Genomic DNA, 23835 nt, shown 5'->3' on the forward strand with positions numbered 1-23835 from the left:
CAAGAACCTCTGTTGATTATATTTAACTGACAGTGTTTAGGCCATGGGAATAAGCCTCTTTATCGTATCTGTCATAATGACAACAATATGGAAAACAACATCAGCAACAACAAAATATATTTGTGATAAAAGGGCTTGTTTTGTGCCATTCATTGTTCTAAGGGCTCAATGTAGGTCATTTAATAAATTAACTCATTCACAAGAATTAATGAAGCACTTTCATACAATTATCCTTTCCATGTTCTTTTCTCTATTCACAGCTGTGAAGAATTTGCCATACAATTAAATACTAGTAATTTCTTTTTTTAAGAACAAACATATTAATGGTTGTAGAGATCTGAAATACAAGTTTCAAGCATTTCTTACACTAGAATTATGGGTTTTATTTTTTCAGCCACTCCAAGAAAAAAATAATACTTTGCTCTTTATTTTTCTGTTGAGCAAGAGATATATAAGGCAATTTATTGTATAAAACTAGAAACCTTGAATTTGGACATGTCCTGTTTTCAACTTTTAAATTCTGTTTAAAAACATCCCTGTACCTAGTCTAAAAGGGCTCAGGCGGCCCTGCTATGAGCTGAAGTAATGCCATCTTATTTAATGATTATCAAAAGCATCAGGCATTAGGTTTTCTTGCCAACTCACTAACTCCCTTCCTCATAATGATATTGGTGAAAAAGTACAACAGATGCATAACAGCTGGCTCATGAACGTCAACGTCTCAGCCATTTCTTGGCACCACTATCAATGTTTTTCCCCAAATACCAGTTCTAATTGGTTAACGTTGTACAACTCTGTGGTTGGAAGTCTTAAATAGACTACCCAGTTATCGATTTCCAAATTATATAATTCTACACAATAAGTGGTAAATAGTTAGGCGCTTAGAGTCCAGCATTGCTTTATTTCCATGAGCATAACTTCTAGGTTATAGGACTTTCCCCTAATTAGTTGGCCTGCAAAGAGTCATTTCTTTCCTAAATTTTATCCGGCAGTATAATTTTTTTATGGTTGAGTTGTAAAACCTTTGAAAATAGGATTTTATAATAGGAAGCGACAAATCCTAGCTCAGTTCAACCATCTGCCTTTAATAAATACATGTTCCTTTCCCCCTGCAAACCCTGACATTTTCTTCCTGTGACCCAAGGTCAATCAATCAGAAAAAGAGAGGGGATGATAATTTAAAAAGTGCTAGTAAGTAAGCATTATGAAAAATAGTTATAAATGAAGTGCATATATCTTTGAGAAACAGTACTGCCAGAACTTTACTTTCAAACATGCTTTTCTGATATCTACGACTGACTTCATTAATGGCTCTCCTACATCTGGTCACAGTGAGCTTTTCAGGACCATGGACAGGGACACACACAGGCAGCAAAATTCTCACTGCATATGGCAACATTGGGTATTGAGAGTTCTCAGTGACAATTACACACATTCATCTTAATTTCGGGGGGCCATCTGGTTTGCACGAGCCACTGGGGTTTCAAAATTCAATGAAGATCGATATTGCCCAGGAGGCTAAAGCCTTCAAGCAGACCAAGGACAAATGTGCCAGTCCAATAGACAATGTATTTTTTACAAATCATGATGTCACCTGATTTGCTAATAATTATGTTGAATTTAATTGAATAATTAGTATTTTAGAAGCAGAGTGCCAGGATACATCAGCATTAGGTTTCTACCTCATTCCCTTGAGAAGACTGAGAGGTGAGACCATCATTAAAGGTACTATTTCATAACTGGATTTTTTTGTTTCTTTCAGTAACTTGTCTTTAGTACTATGGAGACACGTTTCAGAGTGCTGTGCTATGAGCTAGAAGTAGAAAGAAAGGGGCAGAACTGAAATGTGCTAAGTGGGCAAGTTAGAAAATAAAACGCAGACTCTTAGTTATGAAAGAACTTAGCTTAGATATGCTGTTCTCAAAAAAAAAAAAACATACTGAGAGATGGAAAGATTATAAATATAGATACAGATATATAGAGAAAATTATTATCTCTATGTCAAATAGAAAAACTTAATGGATGTGAGGATGAGTCAAGGAAACAGACTATACTTTCTGCTTCAAGATTTTATACCTTTATGTCTATCTATAAAATTTTGCCTCTAATCTTCTAAATTTGAAAAATGGATCACAATTTTATGCTTATTGAATAGAAGTGAGGTATTGTGATTTTTAAGATATTTATTCAGAAATCACTGTTACTTGTCATCATAAAATTTAGATTTTTTTTTTTCAGATCCAAAGAACATTCATTCAAATGTTCCTTCCTAGTTCCACCAAGCAAAGCAATTCAGCTCTATGCTCACAGCTGAACCTCTAACACATGAAGGAGTATCTGGCAGGTACTCAATACATATTTGTTATATAAATGAATATTTCTGCCTTTCAAATGTATATTCATTCTTAAAGAATGCATCTTCACTCTTTTTTAAGTAAACTTCTGACCACCTCCATCTCTGCTGAAACTGGCATGTCTCTCCTACAAATGCCCACAGCTCCATGTATACTCCTTTCTTATGGCACTTGTATCATTTTGTCTCAGAAGAAAGTATTAATACGTTGTGTAGCTTTCGTATTCCCTTTACTCAGATACAATCTATAAGAAAGCAGAGAGTGTGTAACTTGAAACTAGTAGATGCTCAGTGACTATTTTTCCATGGAATTAATATTGCAGCCTCAATCCTCAGCAAAGACTAGACACTTCAGAGAATTCCTAGTGCATAGCCCCCTACTTGCTTCACAACTCTCTTCTGGAAGAGTCCAGATCTTTGTTATTCACTTTTCTGAATAATAATAATAATAGACAATATTGAACTTCCCTGGTGGTGCAGTGGTTAAGTATCTACCTGCCAGTGCAGGGTCACTGGTTCACTCCCTGGTCTGGGAAGATTCCACATACCTGGGAGCAACTAAGTAATTGTGCCACAAGTACTGAAGCTCTTGTGTGCCCTAGAGCTTGTGCTCTGCAGCAAGAGAAGCCGTCGAATGAGAAGCCCATGAACCACAGCTATAGAGTCGACCCCACTCGCCACAACTAGAGAAAGTCTACACACAACAATGATGACCCAGCACAGCCAAAAATAAAAAATTAATTTGTAAAAATAACCAACATGTACTATTGAACACTGAGTTAACATCTTTAATTTTATTATCAAGCCTCACCTTTGCACTAAGGATGCAAATAAGGATCCTTATTTGCAATAAGGATGACATTATCACCCTTATTTTACAACAGCAAAACTGAGCCCAAGGGATTTCCTTGGTGGTCCAGCGGTTGAGAATCTGCCTTGCAATGCAGGAGACGCGGGTTCAGTCCCTGGTCAGGGAACTAAGATTCCACATGGGGTGGGGAGGGCAACTAAGCCTGCACACTCTGGAGCCCCTGCACCAGTACTAGAGAGAAGCCCACGAGCACCTCAACGAAAGATCCTGCATGCTGCAACTGAGACTTGAGGCGGCCAAAAATGAGGCCAAGGAGAGACAAATGAGACTTGCCCCAGGTCACACAACTTGTAAATAGCAAATCCACCATTTACAGAGGCTGCAACCAACTCTATCTAATGGAACGCCATTGGGGGGCGGAGATGGGGGAGGGAACCAAACAGATTTTGAAATCAATGTGCAATTTCAAAAATGAAATCCATGTCCTCAAACGAACATGTCAAAATTTTAAGTTCTCAAGGTTTTAAAGCAAATGTCTAGATTTACTAATTTTCAAACTCATATGTACTTAGGACACTTTTCAACACAGAAACGTTTCTTTTTTTTTTTAACCAGTTTGCCTTATTCTGAGAATTTTGTCATGCAAAACAAGAAGAGCTACTTGTATGTTTCTCAATTAAATATTAAGCTTTTTTCTTTACATTATTTTTCATTTTACTTATTTACCTACGCACATGCATGCATTTCACCTGATCCAAATAATAATTTTGTGAATCGTCACCCGCTGTTTGGAACTATGACTTTTCAATGCGGGAATGGACTGAGGGGTTATTAGAATGTCTTTACAGTCTTCTGAAATGAGATCTTTATTTACAAATTTATGTTAACAATGCTGCATAACTGTTGCAGACTGATTTGTCAATGTATTTGGAGTCTTACATGCACTTCTCACTCTGACTTTTGATCCCTTTTCTCCTAAAATGTCTGAACTTAATTCTCAGTTTACTTTAGTATTTCAATTCTGCCTTGGAGATATTGTCTTGATAATCTGAGTCATTGGTCCTATTCTCAATATAGAAGATGGATAGCTTTAGCGCTTTCCTTCTGCTCTTATAAATCTAATAAACAGCTTCACCCATATTGGTTCTTTTGGAATCCTTCACACTGCCTTGGTTGGGTTTTGTTACAGATAAGAAAGGGGAACGTTTGCCAACCTTGATACTGATGAGACTTAAACAGTTACTCTAATAATTCTACATCCAGGATGAAACTGGAGCCGATTATACAGAGTAAAGTAAGCCAGAAAGAAAAACACCAATACAGTATACTAACACATATATATGGAATTTAGAAAGATGGCAATGATGACCCTGTATGCAGGACAGCAAAAAAGACACAGATGTGTATAACGGACTTTTGGACTCAGTGGGAGAGGGAGAGGGTGAGATGATTTGGGAGAATGGCATTGAAACATGTATAATATCATGTAAGAATCGAATTGCCAGTCTATGTCCGATGCAGGATATGGCAGGCTTGGGGCTGGTAGGCGGGGATGACCCAGAGAGATGCTGTGGGGAGGGGGGTGGGAGGGGGGTTCATGTTTGGGAACGCATGTACACCCATGGTGGATTCATGTCAATGTATGGCAAAACCAATACAGAATTGTAAAGTAAAATAAAAAATAAATTAAAAATAAAATAAAATAAGTAAGAAAAAAAAATAATAATTCTACATCCATACAACTTAATTCTTGGGCTCAGTCACTAAGTCATGTCAGACTTTGCAACTCCATGGAAGGTAGCCTGCCAAACTCTTCTGTCCTTGGGATTTGGGCAACAACCCCCAAGTGAAAAAAAAAAAAAAGAATGTGCCAAAACAATAAAGAATCAGATATTGCCAAATCATTTGTGTGAAATGAGACTGGGCCAGGCAACTCTTAGCGATGAGCTTCCAGCAAGTGCTACCAAAAATGGGTAGCAGTGATTCACTCCAGACATTCAGATAAGGAGATTAGACAAACCTGAATGTATCCAAATTCTTTGTTGAAAAACAGGAAAATTGCCTCATTAGAATGAAATTTCTTCCTACTGTACAGCACAGGGAATTATATTCAGTATCCTGTGATAAACCATACTGGAAAAGAATATAAAAAAGAATGTATATATGTATCACTGAATCACTTTGCTGTACAGCAGAAATTATTGTAAATCAACTAAATATTTCAGCTTAAAGCATGAACTTTCTATGAATAATCAATCCTCTAAAATTAGGAGACACATGTGTTTCAACAGAAGAAAGAAATCACAAGAACCTGATCCTGAGCAAGAATTTTTTTTCTTTGCTTTACCTCGTATTTCATCCATTAGCATACGCTTTGTAGAACTAATTTCTTCCTCCACTCTCCTCACCAGGACTTTTATAGATGTAGAGATGATTTTTCAACCTATGAGATTGAGTTAGATAATTTTAGACCTAAAGTGTTGGGTTTTTGTTTGTTTTTTTAAGGCAAGTGAGAGAAAAACCAAAAAATAAAAGGAAGTTACTTGCTCTTCTGCCCTGATTGGACTGTAATTATAATGCAATCGTTTACAAATTGAGTTATGCTAGAAAATGCAGTCTTGCCATGAGTTTAAGAGAATTCTCACCATTAATAAGATTGCTTTCTTGATACCCTTCTTGATCATTCTCTCTGAGATTTCCAAAGTTCTCAGAGATGTCTTATGTCCCTTATGTTTAAATAAAATGAAAACAAGTCTTACAAGTATCTCCCTGGCGCACTACCAGAGGCCAACCTATTTGTGTTCTGCCCAGTGAATTATCAGATCATGTGAACCGTTTAAGGAAGCCCAGTATACTCACATTGCCACTTGGTTTCTCACTGGCAACAGTAGGGCAGGCCCAGCTGTTCCCAGCAGCTGTTCAGCATAGAACTGGCTGGGCTGAAATGCCTTCCAGCTGATGATGGTCCCCAGGAGTACTAGAGAACAGTCTGGGGACAAGGGTCAGCCCCAAACAGAGATAAACACAAGGGAAGAGAAGGAAAGAAACCACCCCCCCCCCCCATCCTGCCTCTGCCTCTTATAGAAGAAAAAAAAAAAGTCTGTAAACCTGTTCCTTCTCAGCCTGCCCTCCCGAGGGCTTCACCTTTATAATGAGCTAGACGAGACAAGGAGATTCCATTCCGCTCCAAGTGAATTATCATTATAATAGGCATCTAGGCTGCTCATCAAAGACCCCAGAACTGGGGTAGCAGTAGAGTGGAGGGGGTGAGAAAGAGGAGGGCACGAAATTTACATACAGAGACAAGCATGGACAGTCATTAACAGAACAGGCCTTCACTTCAAAAAGACATGAACTCGGCACAGGTCTCCTGCCTGTTAAATATGTACAGTGTGTGCTTATTTGATGATGAAAATCAGAGGATGGCTATTTGAATGGAAATGAATTTTAATAAGCTTTGGAGGCAGAAGAAGCAGAAGCCCCCCATTCTCCCATTCTCCCTTCTATCGCCAGGCACCTTCTTGACCATCATTACCACAAAGGAAACAATGCGGGCATACTAATAGCCCAGCGGAGAATGCCCCCTCTCCTCCTCAGTCTTTGCGGGTGTTCATTAACCTTGTGGGCTTCTCAGCCAGCAGAGAACAGCTGTCCCGGGGACATTTCCATATCCTTTAAGAAAAGCAGAATGTCTACTTAGCCTCAGAGATCTTGCCTGTAGAAAGAAGTGGGAGAGAGCTCCCTGAGGAATAAAAGCAAAGGACCATTAGCATTTAGCACGTATATTGCGCTATTTAAAAACTTGTAAAATTTTGCACTTACTTTGCACTTTTGTCAAATTAAGTATAATATGGCTATTTATTACTCATTTTTTATCTTGACAGAGAGACAAAAGAAGCAATCTAGCATTGTAAATCCTAATCTCCACCTCCAGTCTGAGATGAGAACTAAAGCAAATACCCCCGGGTTATTTGTCTCTTATTGGTGCACAGCCTGAGAAGGGGAGAAATATTCTGGTGACATTATGAGGTTATGAAATCTATTCCCTTATTCCACCAAGCAAAACCACACAAAAATCATTCTGGTAAAGAAAGCAGGATAATTTTAACACACGTCAAAGAACTTTGGTTTGAAAATGGCAGAGTTCATTTGGCCCAAACTTCTCCACACTAATTTATATGGTGATTGGTCTTTCCTCTGTGGACTAAGTCCTAAGTTTGTAAGGACATTGACTTTAAAGGCAACACCATCTCAGTTAAACTTTTCAGCAAAAATCGTGCAACCAATTTTTTTTTTCCCCAGTGCCATTAAAGAGAGTAAGACTCTTCTGGTTTGTTTCATACTAAACCACATAAACTGCATTTTTAGGATGGAAGGAAAATGCTCCCATTCCCTAGTAGTACAATATCTGCTAACTTCTTTTATATTATTTAATTCTAATATCTAGAAATAAATATTGTCATCAGCTAGATTTGGGGCCTCTATACAGTCTACCTCAGATATGCAGATGACACCACCCTGATGGCAGAGAGTGAGGAGGAACTAAAGAGCCTCTTGATGAAAGTGAAAAAGGAGAGTGGAAAAGTTAAAGTTCAACATTCAGAAAACGAAGATCATGGCATCCGGTCCCATCACTTCATGGCAAATAGATGGGGAAACAGTGGAAACAGTGGCTGACTTTATTTTGGGGGGCTCCAAAATCACTGCAGATGGTGACTACAGCCATGAAATTAAAAGATGTTTCCTTCTTGGAAGGAAAGTTATGACCAACCTAGACAGCATATTAAAAAGCAGAGACACTGCTTTGTCAACAAAGGACTGTCTAGTCAAGTCTGTGGTTTTTCCAGTGGTCATGTATGGATGTGAGAGTTGGACTATAAAGAAAGCTGAGCACCGAAGAATTGATGCTTTTGAACTGTGGTGTTGGAGAAGACTCTTGAGAGTCCCTTGGACTGCAAGGAGATCCAGCCAGTCCATCCTAAAGGAAATCAGCCCTGAATATTCATGGGAAGGACTGATGCTGAAACTGAAACTCCAATACTTTGGCCACCTGATGTGAAGAGCTGACTCATTTGAAAAGACCCTGATGCTGGGAAAGATTGAGGGCAGGAGGAGAAGGGGATGACAGAGGATGAGATGGTTGGATGGCATCACCGACTCAACGGACATGAGTTTGGGTAAACTCCAGGGGTTGGTGTTAGACAGGGAGGTCTGGCGTGCTACAGCTCATGGGGTCGCAAAGAGTCAGACACGACTTAGCGACTGAACTGAACTGAACTGAACTGAACTGATACATTCTACATGTCAGGGAGTTAGAGATACTGTCACGAACCCCACTTGGCAACAAAACCCTCGGGAAAGAAGAAAATGGAGGATGTCCTAGCAAGTGTTTCCCTCTCTAAAGCAAGTACTGCATTTTATTTATTTATTTATTTTGCTTTGCCCCATGGTGTGTGGGATCTTAACCTGAGATCCTTGCGTTGGAAGCACAGAATCTTAACCACTAGACCACCAGGGAAGTCCTGGTATTGCATTCTTAAAAGCATTCACAAATGAACGTTCACTGGCCTGTGCGTCAACCATATTATTTTACATAAAACTTAATCACTGAGATTTCACCTTGCAGCCCCTAATATCCTATCTTTTTTCCCACTAAACCTCAATAGTTGATGAAGCGAGAGAAAATAAGCACAAAGAGATCCCCAACAAAAATAAATAAATAAATTGCCCCCTCCCAACTCCAGGAAACTAAAATTAACCTTTGTTTTCCCTTTTGCTAGAAAGGTGCATTTTTAAAAAGTCAACAGTAAGTTTAATGATGTTGCTCTCTCTCCCCCTCCTTTTCTCTGGAGCTACTCTAACCAGCCGCACCTGGGGGTCCCAAGAGTGACTGGGTAGAATAGCAAGGAGCTGGGGCTGAGCCCCTAAAGTTCCTGGCCATTTCCTCCCCATTATCACCCTGTAAAGCTGCTCAGGGATCTGACAGCCTAACAAGGTGCTAATGGGCCATGCGTTCTAGCCCGGTTCACAGCAGGTTGTTTCAAATGGGTTGAGGAGGTTGATTTGCATTCAAAATCTTCTGTCTCTCTCACTTGCTTTTTTGTTTGGCCCCTTGATTTCTACTCCCCAGACACTCTTCCAGGCTGACTTAGAATGGAACAAAATCGCATCCGCTCAGTATTTGAATTGCCTGAGTTTGGATTTTAAATGTGCCCCATTATTTCATCAAATTGTAGTGAGGGGGAAAGGAGCAAAGAGGAAGAAAAGAGAGCAAAGAGATTTTAAAATGAAAAGGGAGAGTTGATGACAGACGGATGCAAATGTTCCTTTTAAGTGGCGAGGAGCAGCTGATGTCGGGGCATGAAATTAAATTAGTACATCTGTAGCTGGATGCCTGTCATTCAGTTTCGTATTTTCTACTCCAGAGGCATCGGTTACCTCATTATTAGCTGGCTTACTTTCACGGGACTATGAATACTTCCCGCAAACAAGATGGAGGGCATTGTCATAAAAGGGGGCTGCAGGAAGAAAATCATTCTTGCAGCATGATGACCTCCAGCCCTGGAAGGAAGAGGTGGTTTAGTTGTAACTCCAACTCCAGTTCTTGAAGGGAAAAGGAGATGGAGGTGAGGTGGAATGAAATAGAAGTCAGCACATTTTCCAAGGAGACAGTGTTTACGAGCAGCCAGAAGTATGCTCAGCAAGTGGACAGTCTGCTTTTGAAAAGCCTGCCCGCTGCATCCTGGAAATACTCAGGATTCATAAATGTTTACAGCCATTTCTACAGACTGACAGCCCAGGCTGTTTCTCCAAGACCAGGCCCCAGGGGTGCTCTCCATAAATAATGGTGCTCAAGCCTCTGTGTCCCTGTTGAAAGCCAAGCAGTCCTGGAGCATCAAGGCCACTGCCAGGAAGGTTTATGGCTCAACTCCACTCCTTGCTATCTAGATTTCTGTCCTTCCTCTTGCATCTCAATTTCCATTCTCCTTCACCCAAGAGCTAAAGGTCTCACCGAGTTATCTCCCAACCAGTAAGGCCTAAGTCACTAGCCTTATTGACACAGGGCTGCTATGTAAAAACCAAATGAACAAGGCAGCCCTATGACTCAAAACCAGTTCCCTGAAACTTAAAATAAAAACAATTTTAAGCATACGTGAATTCCTTGATCTTTACAGACCCTGAATCACCCTTGCTCGCTTGTTATGGCAATACTCCCACAGTGGTACCCAAAATGTCTCACGAATTTATGGGTGGGAATCACAGAGTTGTTTATTTGTTTGCTTTCAAAGACATTATCCAGAGTCAGTTTGAATCTATTTTTAAAAGTAAGAAAGGCGATGAGCTTAAAGGTGCCGTCATGATAATGATCCAGGTACAAGAGCGAGTGAAGTCTCTTTTCACCCACTGAACTATCTCATTGACTTAAAAATAAAGTTTGAAACCCTCACTATTTCACTGTTCTTCTCTCTGCAATGACAAGGTTCAGAACATGTTACCCCAAAATACAACACCTGGCAGGTTGAATATTTTAAGCTAAAGGCACTTAAGAAACCATAGGTGCTAGAAGGACTTCCTGAATTTCTCCAAACACAGTTCATAAGACCCTCACAGGAGAGGTGCTCGCCCTACACCTAGAGGAGAGGAGCATCCTAGCTCCAAGTCAGAGGAACTGCAAGAGGAGCCAGAATGAATGGACCTTGCCAAGGTCCCCCAGCTTATTCCTTTTAGCTTGTTTTTCTTTGTCCTGTCACAATTTCCCACTACTGTCCCCACTCTTCATCAAACCCTGTATAAAAACTCCCAGTTTTAACTATTTCACTAGATCTTCATTTCCTTATGAAGGCACCCATAGCATATTAAATTTATAAACTTGTTTTTAAAGAGACTTTTGTTTTGTTGGCCACACCACATGGCATCTGGGATCTTTCCGCAACTAAGACTCAAACCTACCCCTCCTGAATTGGAATCACAGAATCTAAACCCCTGGATGGCCAGGGAAGTCCCTCAAATTGATAGGAAACACATAGAAGAATAGATGCTATGCTCCTGTTAGTCCGTCTTCTGTTACAGATCCCCTGATGAAAGCCTAGAAGGGTAGAAAGAATTTTATTTTCCTCCCCTCCAGCAAACAAAATAGAAATGGAAAAAAAAAAGAAGAGTGCCTCAGCATTTTATGAAGAAGATGTGCTCCAAAGGGTGTCCTCCTATCAAGGTGCATAAACTTGGGAGGAGATCCAGGTGTTGCTACTCACATCATCTGCTCCGTTGAGCATGCACCATGTGGTCTTTCTTCAGGCAATTTTCAAGTTGTCTTTTCACATTTCTTTACATTGGAGATGCACACGCAACAGAGATGAGGAATGCATCAGGTCAGGGGAAGAAAAAGAAGCGGAGAGAGCCCCCTGTAAAGCCGTCGATGCAGGGCATTCTTCCCAAGTACTCCTTCCCCGTACATTTGCTGCCTCTTATGCCCCCTGCAATGCAGAAGCCCTGGTTCCACCCCTGGGTTGGGAAGATCCCCTGGAGAAGGAAGTGGCAGCCCACTCCAGTATTCTTGCCTGGAAAATCCCATGGACCGCGGAGCCTGATAGGCTACCGTCCATGGGGTCGCAAAGAGTCAGACACAACTGAGAGACTTCACTTTCTCTTCACTTTCATGCCTACAGCCCAGGCAAATTCCCCACAGCATTTTGCCCACAAGATCATCGCCATAACTGCTTGGTTCCCCTTCAGAGGTGATGAGCCAGCCGGTCCATATTTAGCTCTTGTTGTTATTCCTTTCCCAGCCAACTCCGTGATTCCCTGAAGCCCTTCTAATGTGGTTCTTGGAACTGTCTCCAGGATGCTAGGACTGATCTGCCTCGAGCAAAATGCTCTGCCCATCTGTGCCAGGAAGACGTTTGTATTGTTTCCCATCAATCTTTCTCTCTCTGGAAGAATTGGATAAGAAAGCGTGTCTCATTCCATTGTTGCCACTGTCCTGTAACAAGAATCCTAAGGGAATCAGTAAGGGAAAATCAAGCCTGAGTTAGAAAATCAAATAGCTTTGCTTCAGTAGCCAAGCCTCCATGGATATAGGACTGCGATGTGTGTGAGCTGGACCTTGAGTCCTTCCTCTCTTACCCCTATAGACTGCCCCTTTCTGCTCTAGCAACCCTAGTTCCTGGCACTCTTCCCACAGATCCTCACAAGCAACCCCTACTTATTTTTTTTTTTTAAGTATTTCTGCCTTCTAGAACTTTTTTTCCTCCCCCACCAGAATTGAACTTTCAGCTATTATTCAATGTCCATTTTTCTTAATTATGTGAACGTAATCCACATTAACAGTTTATCTCATCGGAATTCAATTCCAAAAGAGTGATTATGACACAGTTTTGAAGTCCCTCTGGGCTACTACTATGTCACATAAGGTGATAAGCCTGGCACGGGCTGTGAGCCCCTAATCTCTCCGTAAAGAAGTGCTCCAACTCCAAGCCTTTCTTTTACAGCCATGTAGGGACCAAAAGACCACCCACATGAGGCTGTTTTTCCTAACAGGCAGCAAATATCCAAGAAAATTGAAAACATATCCTCATGGAAACACTAGTACACAAATTTTCATAGTGGCATCATTCATACTGGCCAAAAACGAGAAACCACCCAAAGCTCATCATGTGATGAATGAATAAACAAAACAGTATATCTGCAACCAAACATTACTCAGCCGTAAAAGGGAAAGAAGTACTAACAGAGGCTACAACTTGGATGCACGCTTATAGAGTAAAGAATTCCATTTTACCCAAACAGAGATCTGGCCTTTTCCCTTCAGTTCAGTTCAGTTCAGTTCAGTTCAGTCGCTCAGTCATGTCCGACTCTTTGCAACCCCATGAATCGCAGCACGCCAGGCCTCCCTGTCCATCACCATCTCCCGGAGCTCACTCAGACTCACGTCCATCGAGTCCGTGATGCCATCCAGCCATCTCATCCTCGGTTGTCCCCTTCTCCTCCTGCCCCAATCCCTCCCAGCATCACAGTCTTTTCCAATGAGTCAATTCTTCGCATGAGGTGGCCAAAGTACTGGAGCTTCAGCTTTAGCATCATTCCTTCCAAAGAAATCCCAGGGCTGATCTCCTTCAGAATGGACTGGTTGGATCTCCTTGCAGTCCAAGGGACTCTCAAGAGTCTTCAACACCACAGTTCAAAAGCATCAATTCTTTGGCGCTCAGCCTTCTTCACAGGCCAACTCTCACATCCATACATGACCACTGGAAAAACCATAGCCTTGACTAGACGGACCTTAGTCGGCAAAGTAATGTCTCTGCTTTTGAATATGCCATCTAGGATGGTCATAACTTTTCTTTAAAAAAAAAATTGTATTTACTTAGAAGCATTCAGAATGTCAACAAAACAGCTGCAACTTTTTTTCTTTTCTTTTTTTTTTTGCAATTACAGAGTGGTATTCAGTTAACAGAACAACAATTATTTGTAGAAGCTGCATCAGATGAAAAAACTATCATCCCCATATATAACTAATTTGTGCTGTGCACCGACAAGAACCTGCTTTCCATGCCAATTTACAACCCCCGTACTGTACCAGGCAAGGTTAGTGGCTATTGAAAATACCACCAAGACAGGGCTATCTAAAGACACATTTGCTAGTGTGTTAACTATACAAAAAAAGACACTGTACAGTTTAAAAACAAATCTTACACAGCCTTACATTTCAATTTTTTTTCTTTAAAAGGAGTGAGTTGTGTACAGGGGTGTTAAATGCCTTATAGACAAGAAAAAAAAAAACTGTGCTAGAACCAACTTATCCGTCATCATCTTCTTCTTCCTCCTCGTCCTCTCCATCTTCCTCATCTTCCTCCTCTTCCTTCTTTTTCTTGCTTTTTTCAGCCTTGACAGCTCCCTTTTTTGCTGCATCAGGCTTCGCTTTAGCTCGGTATGCAGCAATATCCTTTTCATATTTTTCGCTCAGCTTAGCAGCCTTCTTCTCATAAGGCTGCTTGTCATCCGCAACAGTGTTATTCCACATCTCTCCCAGTTTCTTTGCAACATCACCAATGGACAGGCCAGGATGTTCGCCTTTGATTTTTGGCCGATACTCAGAACAAAACAAGAAAAAGGCCGAAGGAGGCCTCTTGGGTGCCTTGGGATCCTTGAACTTCTTTTTTGTTTCCCCTTTAGGAGGGATATAAGTTTTCATTTCTCTTTTATGACGGGCCTTGTCCGCCTTTGCCATGTCTTCAAATTTTCCTTTCTCTTTAGCAGACATGGTCTTCCACCTCTCTGAGCACTTCTTAGAAAACTCTGAGAAGTTGACTGAAGCATCTGGGTGCTTCTTCTTGTGCTCCTCCCGGCATGTTTGCACAAAGAATGCATATGATGACATTTTGCCTCTCGGCTTCTTAGGATCTCCTTTGCCCATGATTAATTATTTTTCCTCCGCGAGGCACAGAGTCGCCCAGTGCCCGTCTGGCTCTCACTTGCCCCGGCGCTGTCTCTATGGAGCTCAATGTACTGCAATGGCTATGAGAGCGGGAGCCAGACGCAGCCTCCTCACTCTCTCCGCTCTGTAACCCATAACTTTTCTTCCAAGGAGTAAGCGTCTTTTAATTTCATGGCTGCAGTCACCATCTGCAGTGATTCTGGAGCCCAGAAAAATAAAGTCTGACACTGTTTCCACTGTTTCCCCATCTGTTTCCCATGAAGTGATGGGACCGGATGCCATGATCTTCGTTTTCTGAATGTTGAGATTTAGGCCAACTTTTTGCTCTCCTCTTTCACTTTCATCAAGAGGCTTTTGAGTTTCTCTTCACTTTCTGCTGTAACGGTGGTGTCATCTGCATATCTGAGGTTATTGATATTTCTCCCGGCAATCTTGATTCCAGCTTGTGTTTCTTCCAGCCCAGTGTTTCTCATGATGTACTCTGCATATAAGTTAAATAAGCAGGGTGACAATATACAGCCTTGACGTACTCCTTTTCCTATTTGGAACCAGTCTGTTGTTCCATGTCCAGTTCTAACTGTTGCTTCCTGATCTGCATACAGATTTCTTAAGAGGCAGGTCAGGTGGTCTGGTATTCCCATCTCTTTCAGAATTGTCCAGAGTTTATTGTGGTCCACACAGGCAAAGGCTTTGGCATAGTCAATAAAGCAGAAATAGATGATTTTCTGGAACTCTCTTGCTTTTTCCATGATCCAGCAGATGTTGGCAATTTGATCTCTGGTTCCTCTGCCTTTTCTAAAACCAGCTTGAACGTCAGGGAGTTCACAGTTCACGTATTGCTGAAGCCTGGCTTGGAGAATTTTGAGCATTACTTTACTAGCATGTGAGATGAGTGCAATTGTGTGGTAGTTTGAGCATTCTTTGGCATTGCCATTCTTTGGAATTGGAATGAAAACTGACCTTTTCCAGTCCTGTGGCCACTGCTGAGTTTTCTAAATTTGCTGGCATATTGAGTGCAGCACTTTCACAGCATCATCTTTCAGGATTTGAAACAGCTCAATTGGAATTCCATCACCTCCACTAGCTTTGTTCGTAGTGATGCTTTCTAAGGCCCACTTGACTTCACATTCCAAGATGTCTGGTTCCCTTGGAATGTCCTGACTGTTAAAAGTGGTTTTGTTTGATCTAGAGCCTTGGGCCAGCCAGAGTCTAACAGTGGAATTTAGGATGGGGCTTTGGGACACATATTATTGGTTGACCTCTGAGGACTGGAAACTAAAGTCAGCCACTTGAGTAGTCAAACAGGTTTACATAGTCAACCTGTATACCAAGGTTCCACAGCTGGTACTTTGGTGGACTCTGCCTATGTACCTCTTCCTTTGGCTGACTTTAATGCTCTTCTTCAGCTGTAATGAACATTAACCATGAGTATAACAGTTTTCAGTGAGTTTTGTGAGTCCTTCTAGCTAACTTTTAAATCTTTGGGTCTCCAAACTTGCAATTGATGTCAGAAGTGAGACTGATCTTGCAGACTGCTCCCTTTAACCTCTCAACTTTGAATGTATTATGCTAAGTGAATATAGCCAGACACAAAATGCCATCTATCATATTATTCCATTTTTACGAAATGTCCAGAAGAGGCAAATCCATAGAAACAGGCAGATTAGCGGCTTCCGGGGGCCGAAGACAAGAAGAATGGGGAATGCATGCTAATGGGTATGAGCTTCTTTTTGGAGTGATGAAAACATTACAAAATTAGATCATGGTGATGGTTGCACAACTTTGTTAATGTACAAAATTGTGTACCTTAAATAGGTGAATTTTAGGGTGTATGAATTTTGTCTTTTGAAAAAAAAAAAAAAGGTAGCTTGGCCTTGGCACCCAGTCAGTTACTCTTGACCAGGCCTAGAGATGAAGGAGAAAAGGGGGACTGACTGGAGCTGGTAATCTAGGTATCTCAAATGCAGTCATGAGATTGAAGCCTTCCCGGGGAGTAATTCTTCAATATCTCTCTTTGTGACTTCTCCTGAGAGGTTTCAGTGGGAGAGGCTGAGAAAGCTGCTGAAACAAACAGAAGTCAACAGCCCTAGGCTCTGCTTGCCCATCCCACCAGTACCCTTTGGATAGGCAGTCAAATTCAGTCCCAATTTCCCCATTAAAACCGCCTGTTTTAAAAAAAGCAACACCTTTTCTGCTTTCATTTCTCATTAAAATGCCGCACTTGAGTCATTTAGAAAGGGTCAAGCTGGATGTTGGCTCTAAAACCTTTGACAGCTACTGTAATTGCCTAGAGGTCCAATAACAGTGATGTCTTTCACAAGTTTAATTTTGAAGTTTCTGCCAAGCCATTAACATGTAACCAGAGCATAGAAATCAAGGGAAATTAGAGATGAGTTGAAAACCAATCTGTCTCTGGACTGTCACCTATTCCCTAGGCCAGGCAAGTCCTCTTGAGTCTCCTGGTGTAGGAGAGAGAAGCCCTGGGGTCTGATCTTTAGTTCTGGCTCTAATTAGTCACATGGGCTCAGAAGTTATTAAAGTTTTTTGGTATTCTTAAAAATGGGACACTGTTACCTCTCCATTTCTACCCTCTGCCGGAGTGTCATCTTGACAAGACTCTTCTATAAAAATTTTTGTGAATGAGAGATGGTGAAGAGAGATGTGTGCACAGGGAGATCCCCGGAACATCCTGAAAGGGTGTTTAGCTTAGTGTTGAATGAGGATGATTTCCTGCCCAGAGATTGAACTGGGTTAAAACAGAACACCAGATCACATGGAGTTGGTCACTTTTAGATAATACAAAAGAATGCATCTTAATTTCTTTTTAAATACCTAATAGATTGTGTCTCAAGCACCATGGTGGAAATTCCACTTTTTCTTGATCATTTAATCACATTTAATCCTTTCCTTAAATCCTTACAACAAACAATCCAGAGATCATTATGCTCCCCATCCTAGAGATGTGAATACTGAGCCCTCAGAGTTTCCATAACTTGGTTAAGCTTTACTTGACTGACCTGTGACAAAGATTGACCTTGAGCAGTAGTTTTCTGGGGATAGCATCCAAGTCTGTCTCCCAGACTTGTGGCTCTCGGGTCTTTGTTTGTTGTTGTTGTGGTTTGTTTGTTTGTTTTGTTTTTTTACTCAACTATGCAATGGAAATAATGCTCCTGCAAAGGATTATTGCAAAGATTAAATCGGTTAGTGGTGTGAAATGGTCAGCAAAGGGGTAGACATAGAGTTAAGTATGCAATAAATTCCACCTGTATCCCACCTTCTTTAGGTAAGGAGGAAAAGAAGGGGAAAGTGCCAAAATCCAAAATGTGTAAGCAGTCTGTCCCTGGGAAGAATATGAGTCAGTGACATCTCTTCTTGTGTTACTGTCCATCTAGGACTTGAATGTTGCCTCTCAGATCCAGTTTCTTCCTATAAATTTGTTTTTCAAATCGACTTAGAAAGTTCATGCAACTTCAAAATTAGAAATACAGGTGCTAATGAAAATTCTTATTTAATCACTATTTAATGATCATCTACAATGTGCTAGGCAGTGGGAGATAAAGAGAGATAAGAAAGACACAGTCCTTGCCCTTAAAGAACTCACGGTTCATTAGAGTTATACAAGACCGTAAACAATCATAAACAAGGTACAATAGGAGAAGCCCCATAAGAGAGAGAAGTGCCCTAAGCATTTCAGACAGGGAGATGCCACTTCCATTTTGATAAAGATCTCCTGAAGGAGGAGAATTCTCCCAACTTTGAAAGGTGGGTAGAGCTTCAACAAGTGGGTAGAGTAGGCTGAAATGTCAGAAGAACATTCCAGGTGGAGGGGTTAACATCAACCAAGGCAGGAATGCGGAGAAGTGAGGTCTCAACTGGACAACATCAATAAGTCAACTTCCCAGGAGGAAATCAAAGGTACAGTTATAAGTTGTGGGGGAAAAAATCCAGAGAGGTGGATGGTAGTCACGTCCTGGAAACTGAATTCTGGAGGTAGAGGAAGGGCAGAGCTTAACTCCATTTAAATATGAAGCGCCAATGAAGTATTTTGGATGGGGGTGCAATCTAATTGGAGTCTTTATCAGAGTCCACCTGTCCCATGGTAAGTAATAATAGGCACCTCTCCAGAGGTGATGAAGAGTCAATGAGCCCCAACACAGCGAAGCATCTAACAAATTTAATAAATATAAAACCAATTCTATTTCTCTTCTCGCTTCAATAGCACCCTGAAAATCCACTGTTTCTGAATCTTGAGGGTCGTCTCTGGGGTCTAGAAAGTCCCGAGGTGGAGGACAGAGGAGGTGTTGGTATGACCGCTGGCTATTCACTTCCGCCTGAGGAATTTAGAATTCCACAGCTTAAACCCAGCCACCCTCGCCCTCTGTGCAAAAAGCCTGCCTATGGGAAGGCTGGCCCCGCTCATCTTTTTTAATCTCTCTCTTCAGAGGCTCGGTTTGACTGACCAGCCAACATCACTTGCATTCAGGAAGCGTGCCTCCCTTATTCTCTCCACTGCTCCTCGACGATGATTTGGGGCTTGCTAGCCTTTCATTTTTCTCCCTCTCTCTCCTTCTCCTGCTGCTTGGAGGAGTCTTTACGCCCTGATAAGAACCTTCTAGCAGCTTCATCAGAGCCATTGTTAAGAGAAGGTGCAATTCATCCCCAGTGGATACCTGATGACTTCTCCTTTCTGCAGACAAATCGGTCCCTGGAGAAAGGTCTCATTATTACTCTAGTGCCATTATTCTGAGTGTGCTGGCTCTGGGGCACCTCATTCCGTCCCAACAGGGAGGGAAGGCAGAGGGAAAGAAAATTCTGTGTCCTGCCTTTCAGCTTTTTAAAAGGTGGCTGTGAAAATACTTTCCTTCTCCACTAATGGGATTTGCACTTCTTACCCTCCCTGCCAAGCCTTTTATAGACTTCGAGGTTAACCGCGCTTTTCTGGGGTTCCTCGTCTCTTGTCCGACTCAGGGTGTTTCATCTCCCCAGAGATCAAAATGCACTGACCTCTGCCCTCTCAAGCATTTCACAGGCTCTTAAAATCGAAAAACCATTCTTTCTGCCCTCTGCCCCTCCTATGTAATTTCCCTCATCGTTTGTTCTCATACCTGCAGGCAAGCCTCCATCAGAGCATTCAAAAATCACGAATTCAGTGTCCCTTATGGGTAAGCACTGTGACAGGCCCAGGGGGAATAAACTGCCTCTGAACCTTCGCTGTTTCACATTCCTACACACCAGAGAGCAAGGACAGGCACTTTCATTGTAAAAGGCCAAATTCTTCGTAAGGCCAGTGAGGCTTTTAACCTACCTGATTGGCTTGTGATGTCCCCCAAGTAACACACTTTCATCAAGAATATGCATTCTTTAGTCACAGCTAGTCATCAAGGAATATTTAAATCTAGATTTCCTAACTTAGTCCCCCCCCCTCCGCCTTTTTTTTCAAAACTAAATATCAATTAATTAGTTTCTCACCAAATCTTTGGCTGCCTTTTTGAAAAGAGTAAACTATTTTTAAGCCAGACTGAGAAGTGAACGTACTCACCAATAAAGGGGGAAAATGCCAGAAAAAGGAAAGGTAGAGGTCCTCATTAATAGGCAAGAGAGGAAAGAGAGAGAGGAGAAGAGAGAGTTTTGAGATTTGGTGTCAACTGAATCATTTTTTGCAAGGAAAGCAAGCTCTGTGAGGTTTGCTCTTGAAACCAAGCAGGACCTTGTGGGGGTCCTGGTCACAGAAACCTTTCAGTGGCTAATAAGGGAAGAAAGTGACGAAGAGACAAGGGAGGGGCAGTCAAGAAAGAGTAGTGCCTTCTTGGGGGAGAGGCCTGGTTCCACCTCAAGGGCGGAACACATAAAAATATCTCTGAGTTTTTCTGCAGAACTAAAGCTCCCAACAAATGGAAGATGCTAACTACTTGATGAAGCATTCTTCAGAGACAATCAGGAGACCACCTGAGACCCGGCACACACGCTGATCCTTAAGCAGCCCTGCCCTGAACCACTGCTATAAAACTCATCAAATCCTCTTCCATTGGGACACACAGTTTTTCAGGGTACAAATCTGCTGTGTCCCCTTTGTCTGACAGAGCAATTAAACTATTCTTTTCTACTTAACCCACAACTCTATCTCTGTGATTTGATTTAGCACTGGTGCACAGAGGCTGAGCTTTTGGCATCACTACTATTGACTTCTACAGCAGAAGATTTTAAACAGACAGTCAAAAGCATTGAGTTTGGTAAAAGAACATGGAAAACCCACCTGGTTTTGACAGCAGGGCTACAATCCTCTCCCTGCCTCCTTTCATCCCTGTGACCTTCAAGAAATGGAAGGCGCCAATTCTCAACTGCCCAAGACAAGGGAAAGTCCTCTACACCTTCTTGAGACTCCAAGGCCTCCTGTGTAGGAAGTAGTGCTTTGCCTGCATAACCTCTCACATGAAATTAAATTCATATTTGATGGCAAGTCAAGAAAAATTTAAACATAAAGCATTTTCTTTGCCCTTTGGTCTCCTCTCTCCAGAGTGTGCATTGTATATCTATATTATGCATTGACTAAACCTCCCCAGTGGGTGGGCCTCCCAAGTGGTGCTAGTGGTAAAGAATCCACTTGCCAATGCAGAGGATGCAAGAGATGCAGGTTCGAGCCTTGCATTGGGAAGAACCCCTGGAGTAGGCAATGGCAATCCACTCCCGTATTCTTGCCAGGAGAATTTCATGGGCAGAGGAGCCTGGCGGGCTACAGTACACGGGGCCGCAAAGAGTGGGGCGTGACTGAGGGACTAAACGCACACAGCACACACACACAGCACCATGGGCAGAAACACCTGCTCAGTCATAAAGGGCAACATTCTCTTAGCACCAACAAGACAGCATTTTAAAGATGACATTCATTCTTGATAAGGGGTCACGTGGTACTTAGATCTTGATTGTGTAAACTGTCCATAATACTTCAGTTAATGTTCAGCCCCCATCTCAAAAAATGAGTATAACTGTGCTTTGATTTCAAATGGGCAGAACCTTTCTCAGAGTTTTCTGAGATGTTCTTCTTGAGCCATAATCCTCAAATTTGGCTTGAATAAAATTCCCTATTTCTTTCTTTCTTTTTTTTTTTAATACAACAGTTCCAATGTTTCATATTTATTACTGAGTCTCAGACTGATAGTTAGGAAATAAGAAACATCAGGAGCCAAGCATTACAGTAGTGATGTTCTGTGATTTGGCTGCTTAAAAAAGTGGTACACATGTTAAGACCACTTCTTATAGACCCAGCTTGCTTCTTATAGACCCAGCTTGGTTCTTCTCCAATGTCTTCTCTTGGAGTTGTACCTGATTTTATTGCCAGTTTTCATTCGAATCCATTGAGGAATGGGACAATTCTGCTTTTGTTTCTTGGCCAGGAATCGCTTGATCCTGAAAGTCTTGTGAGAAGACATGGTGAGGAGAGAACTCAACCGCACATAGGATGGCGGAGAAGAGAAAAGAGGAGGAAGTGAGCGGAAGCCCCTATTTCTTTCTTAGGTTAACTGGTTAATCTTTCATTGACTCTCCTTTCTGACTATTGAATTTAGATAGTGGCAGCTTTTTCAAACTGATTAAGTGATAAGAGTTAGTCGCTCAGTCATGTCTGACCCTTTGCGATCCCATGGACTATAGCCCACTAGTCCTCTGTCCTCTCTCCATGGGATTTTCCAGGCAAGGATACTGGAGTGGGCTGCCATTCTCTTCTCCAGAGGATCTTCGCAACCCAGTGATCAAACCTGGGTCTCCTACATTGCAAGCAGCTCCTTTACCATTTGAGCCACTCAATTTGAGAATCTCTTTTATCTGCCTCCTTATTCTGGGCTACAATTCAGAACTGGGGTTATTGAATGACGCTCTGCATTAGTCCTATTAAAGATTAATGCCAAAAACAAAACAAAAGCAAAAATAGATTAATTTCAGAATAGCATTGACATATACACACTGCCATGTGTAAAATAGATAGCTAGTGGGGAGCTGCTGTACTGGAGGCTCACTTTGCTGCTCCGTGATGACCCAGAGGGGTGGAATAGGGGAGCGAGAGGGAGGCTCAAGAGAGAAGGATGATGCATATACATACAGCTGATTCACTTTGTTGCATGGCAGAAACCAAACAAATTGTAAAGCAATTATACTCCAATAAAAAATGAAAAAAAATCAAGACCAAAGCAAATCAAAAGATTAATGTCCAGTGCTAAGGGAATAACTACAAGCAGAGTTTTCCTTTAACCAAATTGGTCATTTCACAGGAAGTTCACATAAATTCACACTGAAGTTCCCAGAGGTTCACTAGACGTAAGTAAAATACAAACAAGCCTTAATGCTACCCTCCTCTACTCCTAGCCCAAGTGGAGAGAAGAGGGAACATCTCTGGCCCAGGGCTATAGTTCTCATCAGCCCAAACAAGATGAAGACAGAGTTGATGGATGGATGTTGGCCTGGTAGTCTGTGAACTCTGAAAAAGCACTGAGTTCTCTTTTGGTCAGAGAGCGTCATCCATTTTATTGCAGGTTCTAGAATGAGCAGGTATGACAGGATGCCAGAGAAGGAAGTGGCGACTAGTTAGATACTCATGTGCTGGAGACCCATGGTAAGAGTTAAACTAACTCTTTCAAATTATATACATCAAAGGCAGCCACATCTTTCCAAATCAAATATAGCAGTCGCACCAATATCAAACCAATGAAGTCGAATCTCCTTGCAACTCAGTTTCATTTCAAATGTTGATAAGAATAGTGGCAGGAGAATGGCCAAGATGGCAGAGTAGGAAGACTCGGAACTCACCTCCTCCCGTGACTCACCAAACTTACAACATTTGCAGAGCAACTACAGATGAGAAAATTTAGAAAAGCTAGCAGAAAAGACTCCTATAACTAAGCAGGAGAAGGAGACTCCTAAAGTCATAAAGAACTAATCACAGTGAGACAGGCAGGAGGGGCAGAGATGTGATAGAGTCAGGACTCATACCTGCACATGAGAGGGCAACCTGCAAATGAGCGGATATTTACAACTGCAGAGATTTTCTCAAAGAACAAATGGTCCGAGTCCCACGTTCGAATATGCAGCCTGCGGATCCTACAACTGGGAGACAAACCCCCAGAATATGTGGGGCTTATTTTCAGGAGAGCCAGAGGACTCTGAGAAATAGACACTCCACTCTTAAAGGGCACTCACAAAATCTTACAGGCTCTGGTACCCAAGGCAGTAGTAGTCATTTGAAAGGATCCT

General features: G+C 41.7%; 2 protein-coding genes and 1 long non-coding RNA gene across 3 annotated transcripts; 1 reads left to right on the plus strand and 2 right to left on the minus strand.

Moving 5' to 3' along the window:
• Positions 1 to 13859: 13859 nt before the first annotated feature.
• Positions 13860 to 14722, minus strand: LOC120880402 (high mobility group protein B1-like). Its single transcript, XM_040263762.1, has one exon. The coding sequence runs from the start codon at positions 14572 to 14574 to the stop codon at positions 13957 to 13959; it is 618 nt and encodes a 205-aa protein (XP_040119696.1). The 5' UTR covers positions 14575 to 14722; the 3' UTR covers positions 13860 to 13956.
• Positions 14723 to 21683: 6961 nt separating this feature from the next.
• LOC120880404 lies at positions 21684 to 23719 on the plus strand. Its single transcript, XR_005725030.1, has 3 exons — positions 21684 to 21824; positions 22987 to 22993; positions 23708 to 23719. It is a non-coding gene; the product is annotated as an uncharacterized LOC120880404 (long non-coding RNA).
• Positions 21707 to 22084, minus strand: LOC120880403 (60S ribosomal protein L39-like). Its single transcript, XM_040263763.1, has one exon. The coding sequence runs from the start codon at positions 22020 to 22022 to the stop codon at positions 21867 to 21869; it is 156 nt and encodes a 51-aa protein (XP_040119697.1). The 5' UTR covers positions 22023 to 22084; the 3' UTR covers positions 21707 to 21866.
• Positions 23720 to 23835: the final 116 nt, after the last annotated feature.

The sequence above is a fragment of the Oryx dammah genome, unplaced genomic scaffold (assembly GCF_014754425.2).
Source record: "Oryx dammah isolate SB20612 unplaced genomic scaffold, SCBI_Odam_1.1 HiC_scaffold_21, whole genome shotgun sequence".
Classification (NCBI taxonomy): Eukaryota; Metazoa; Chordata; class Mammalia; order Artiodactyla; family Bovidae; genus Oryx; species Oryx dammah.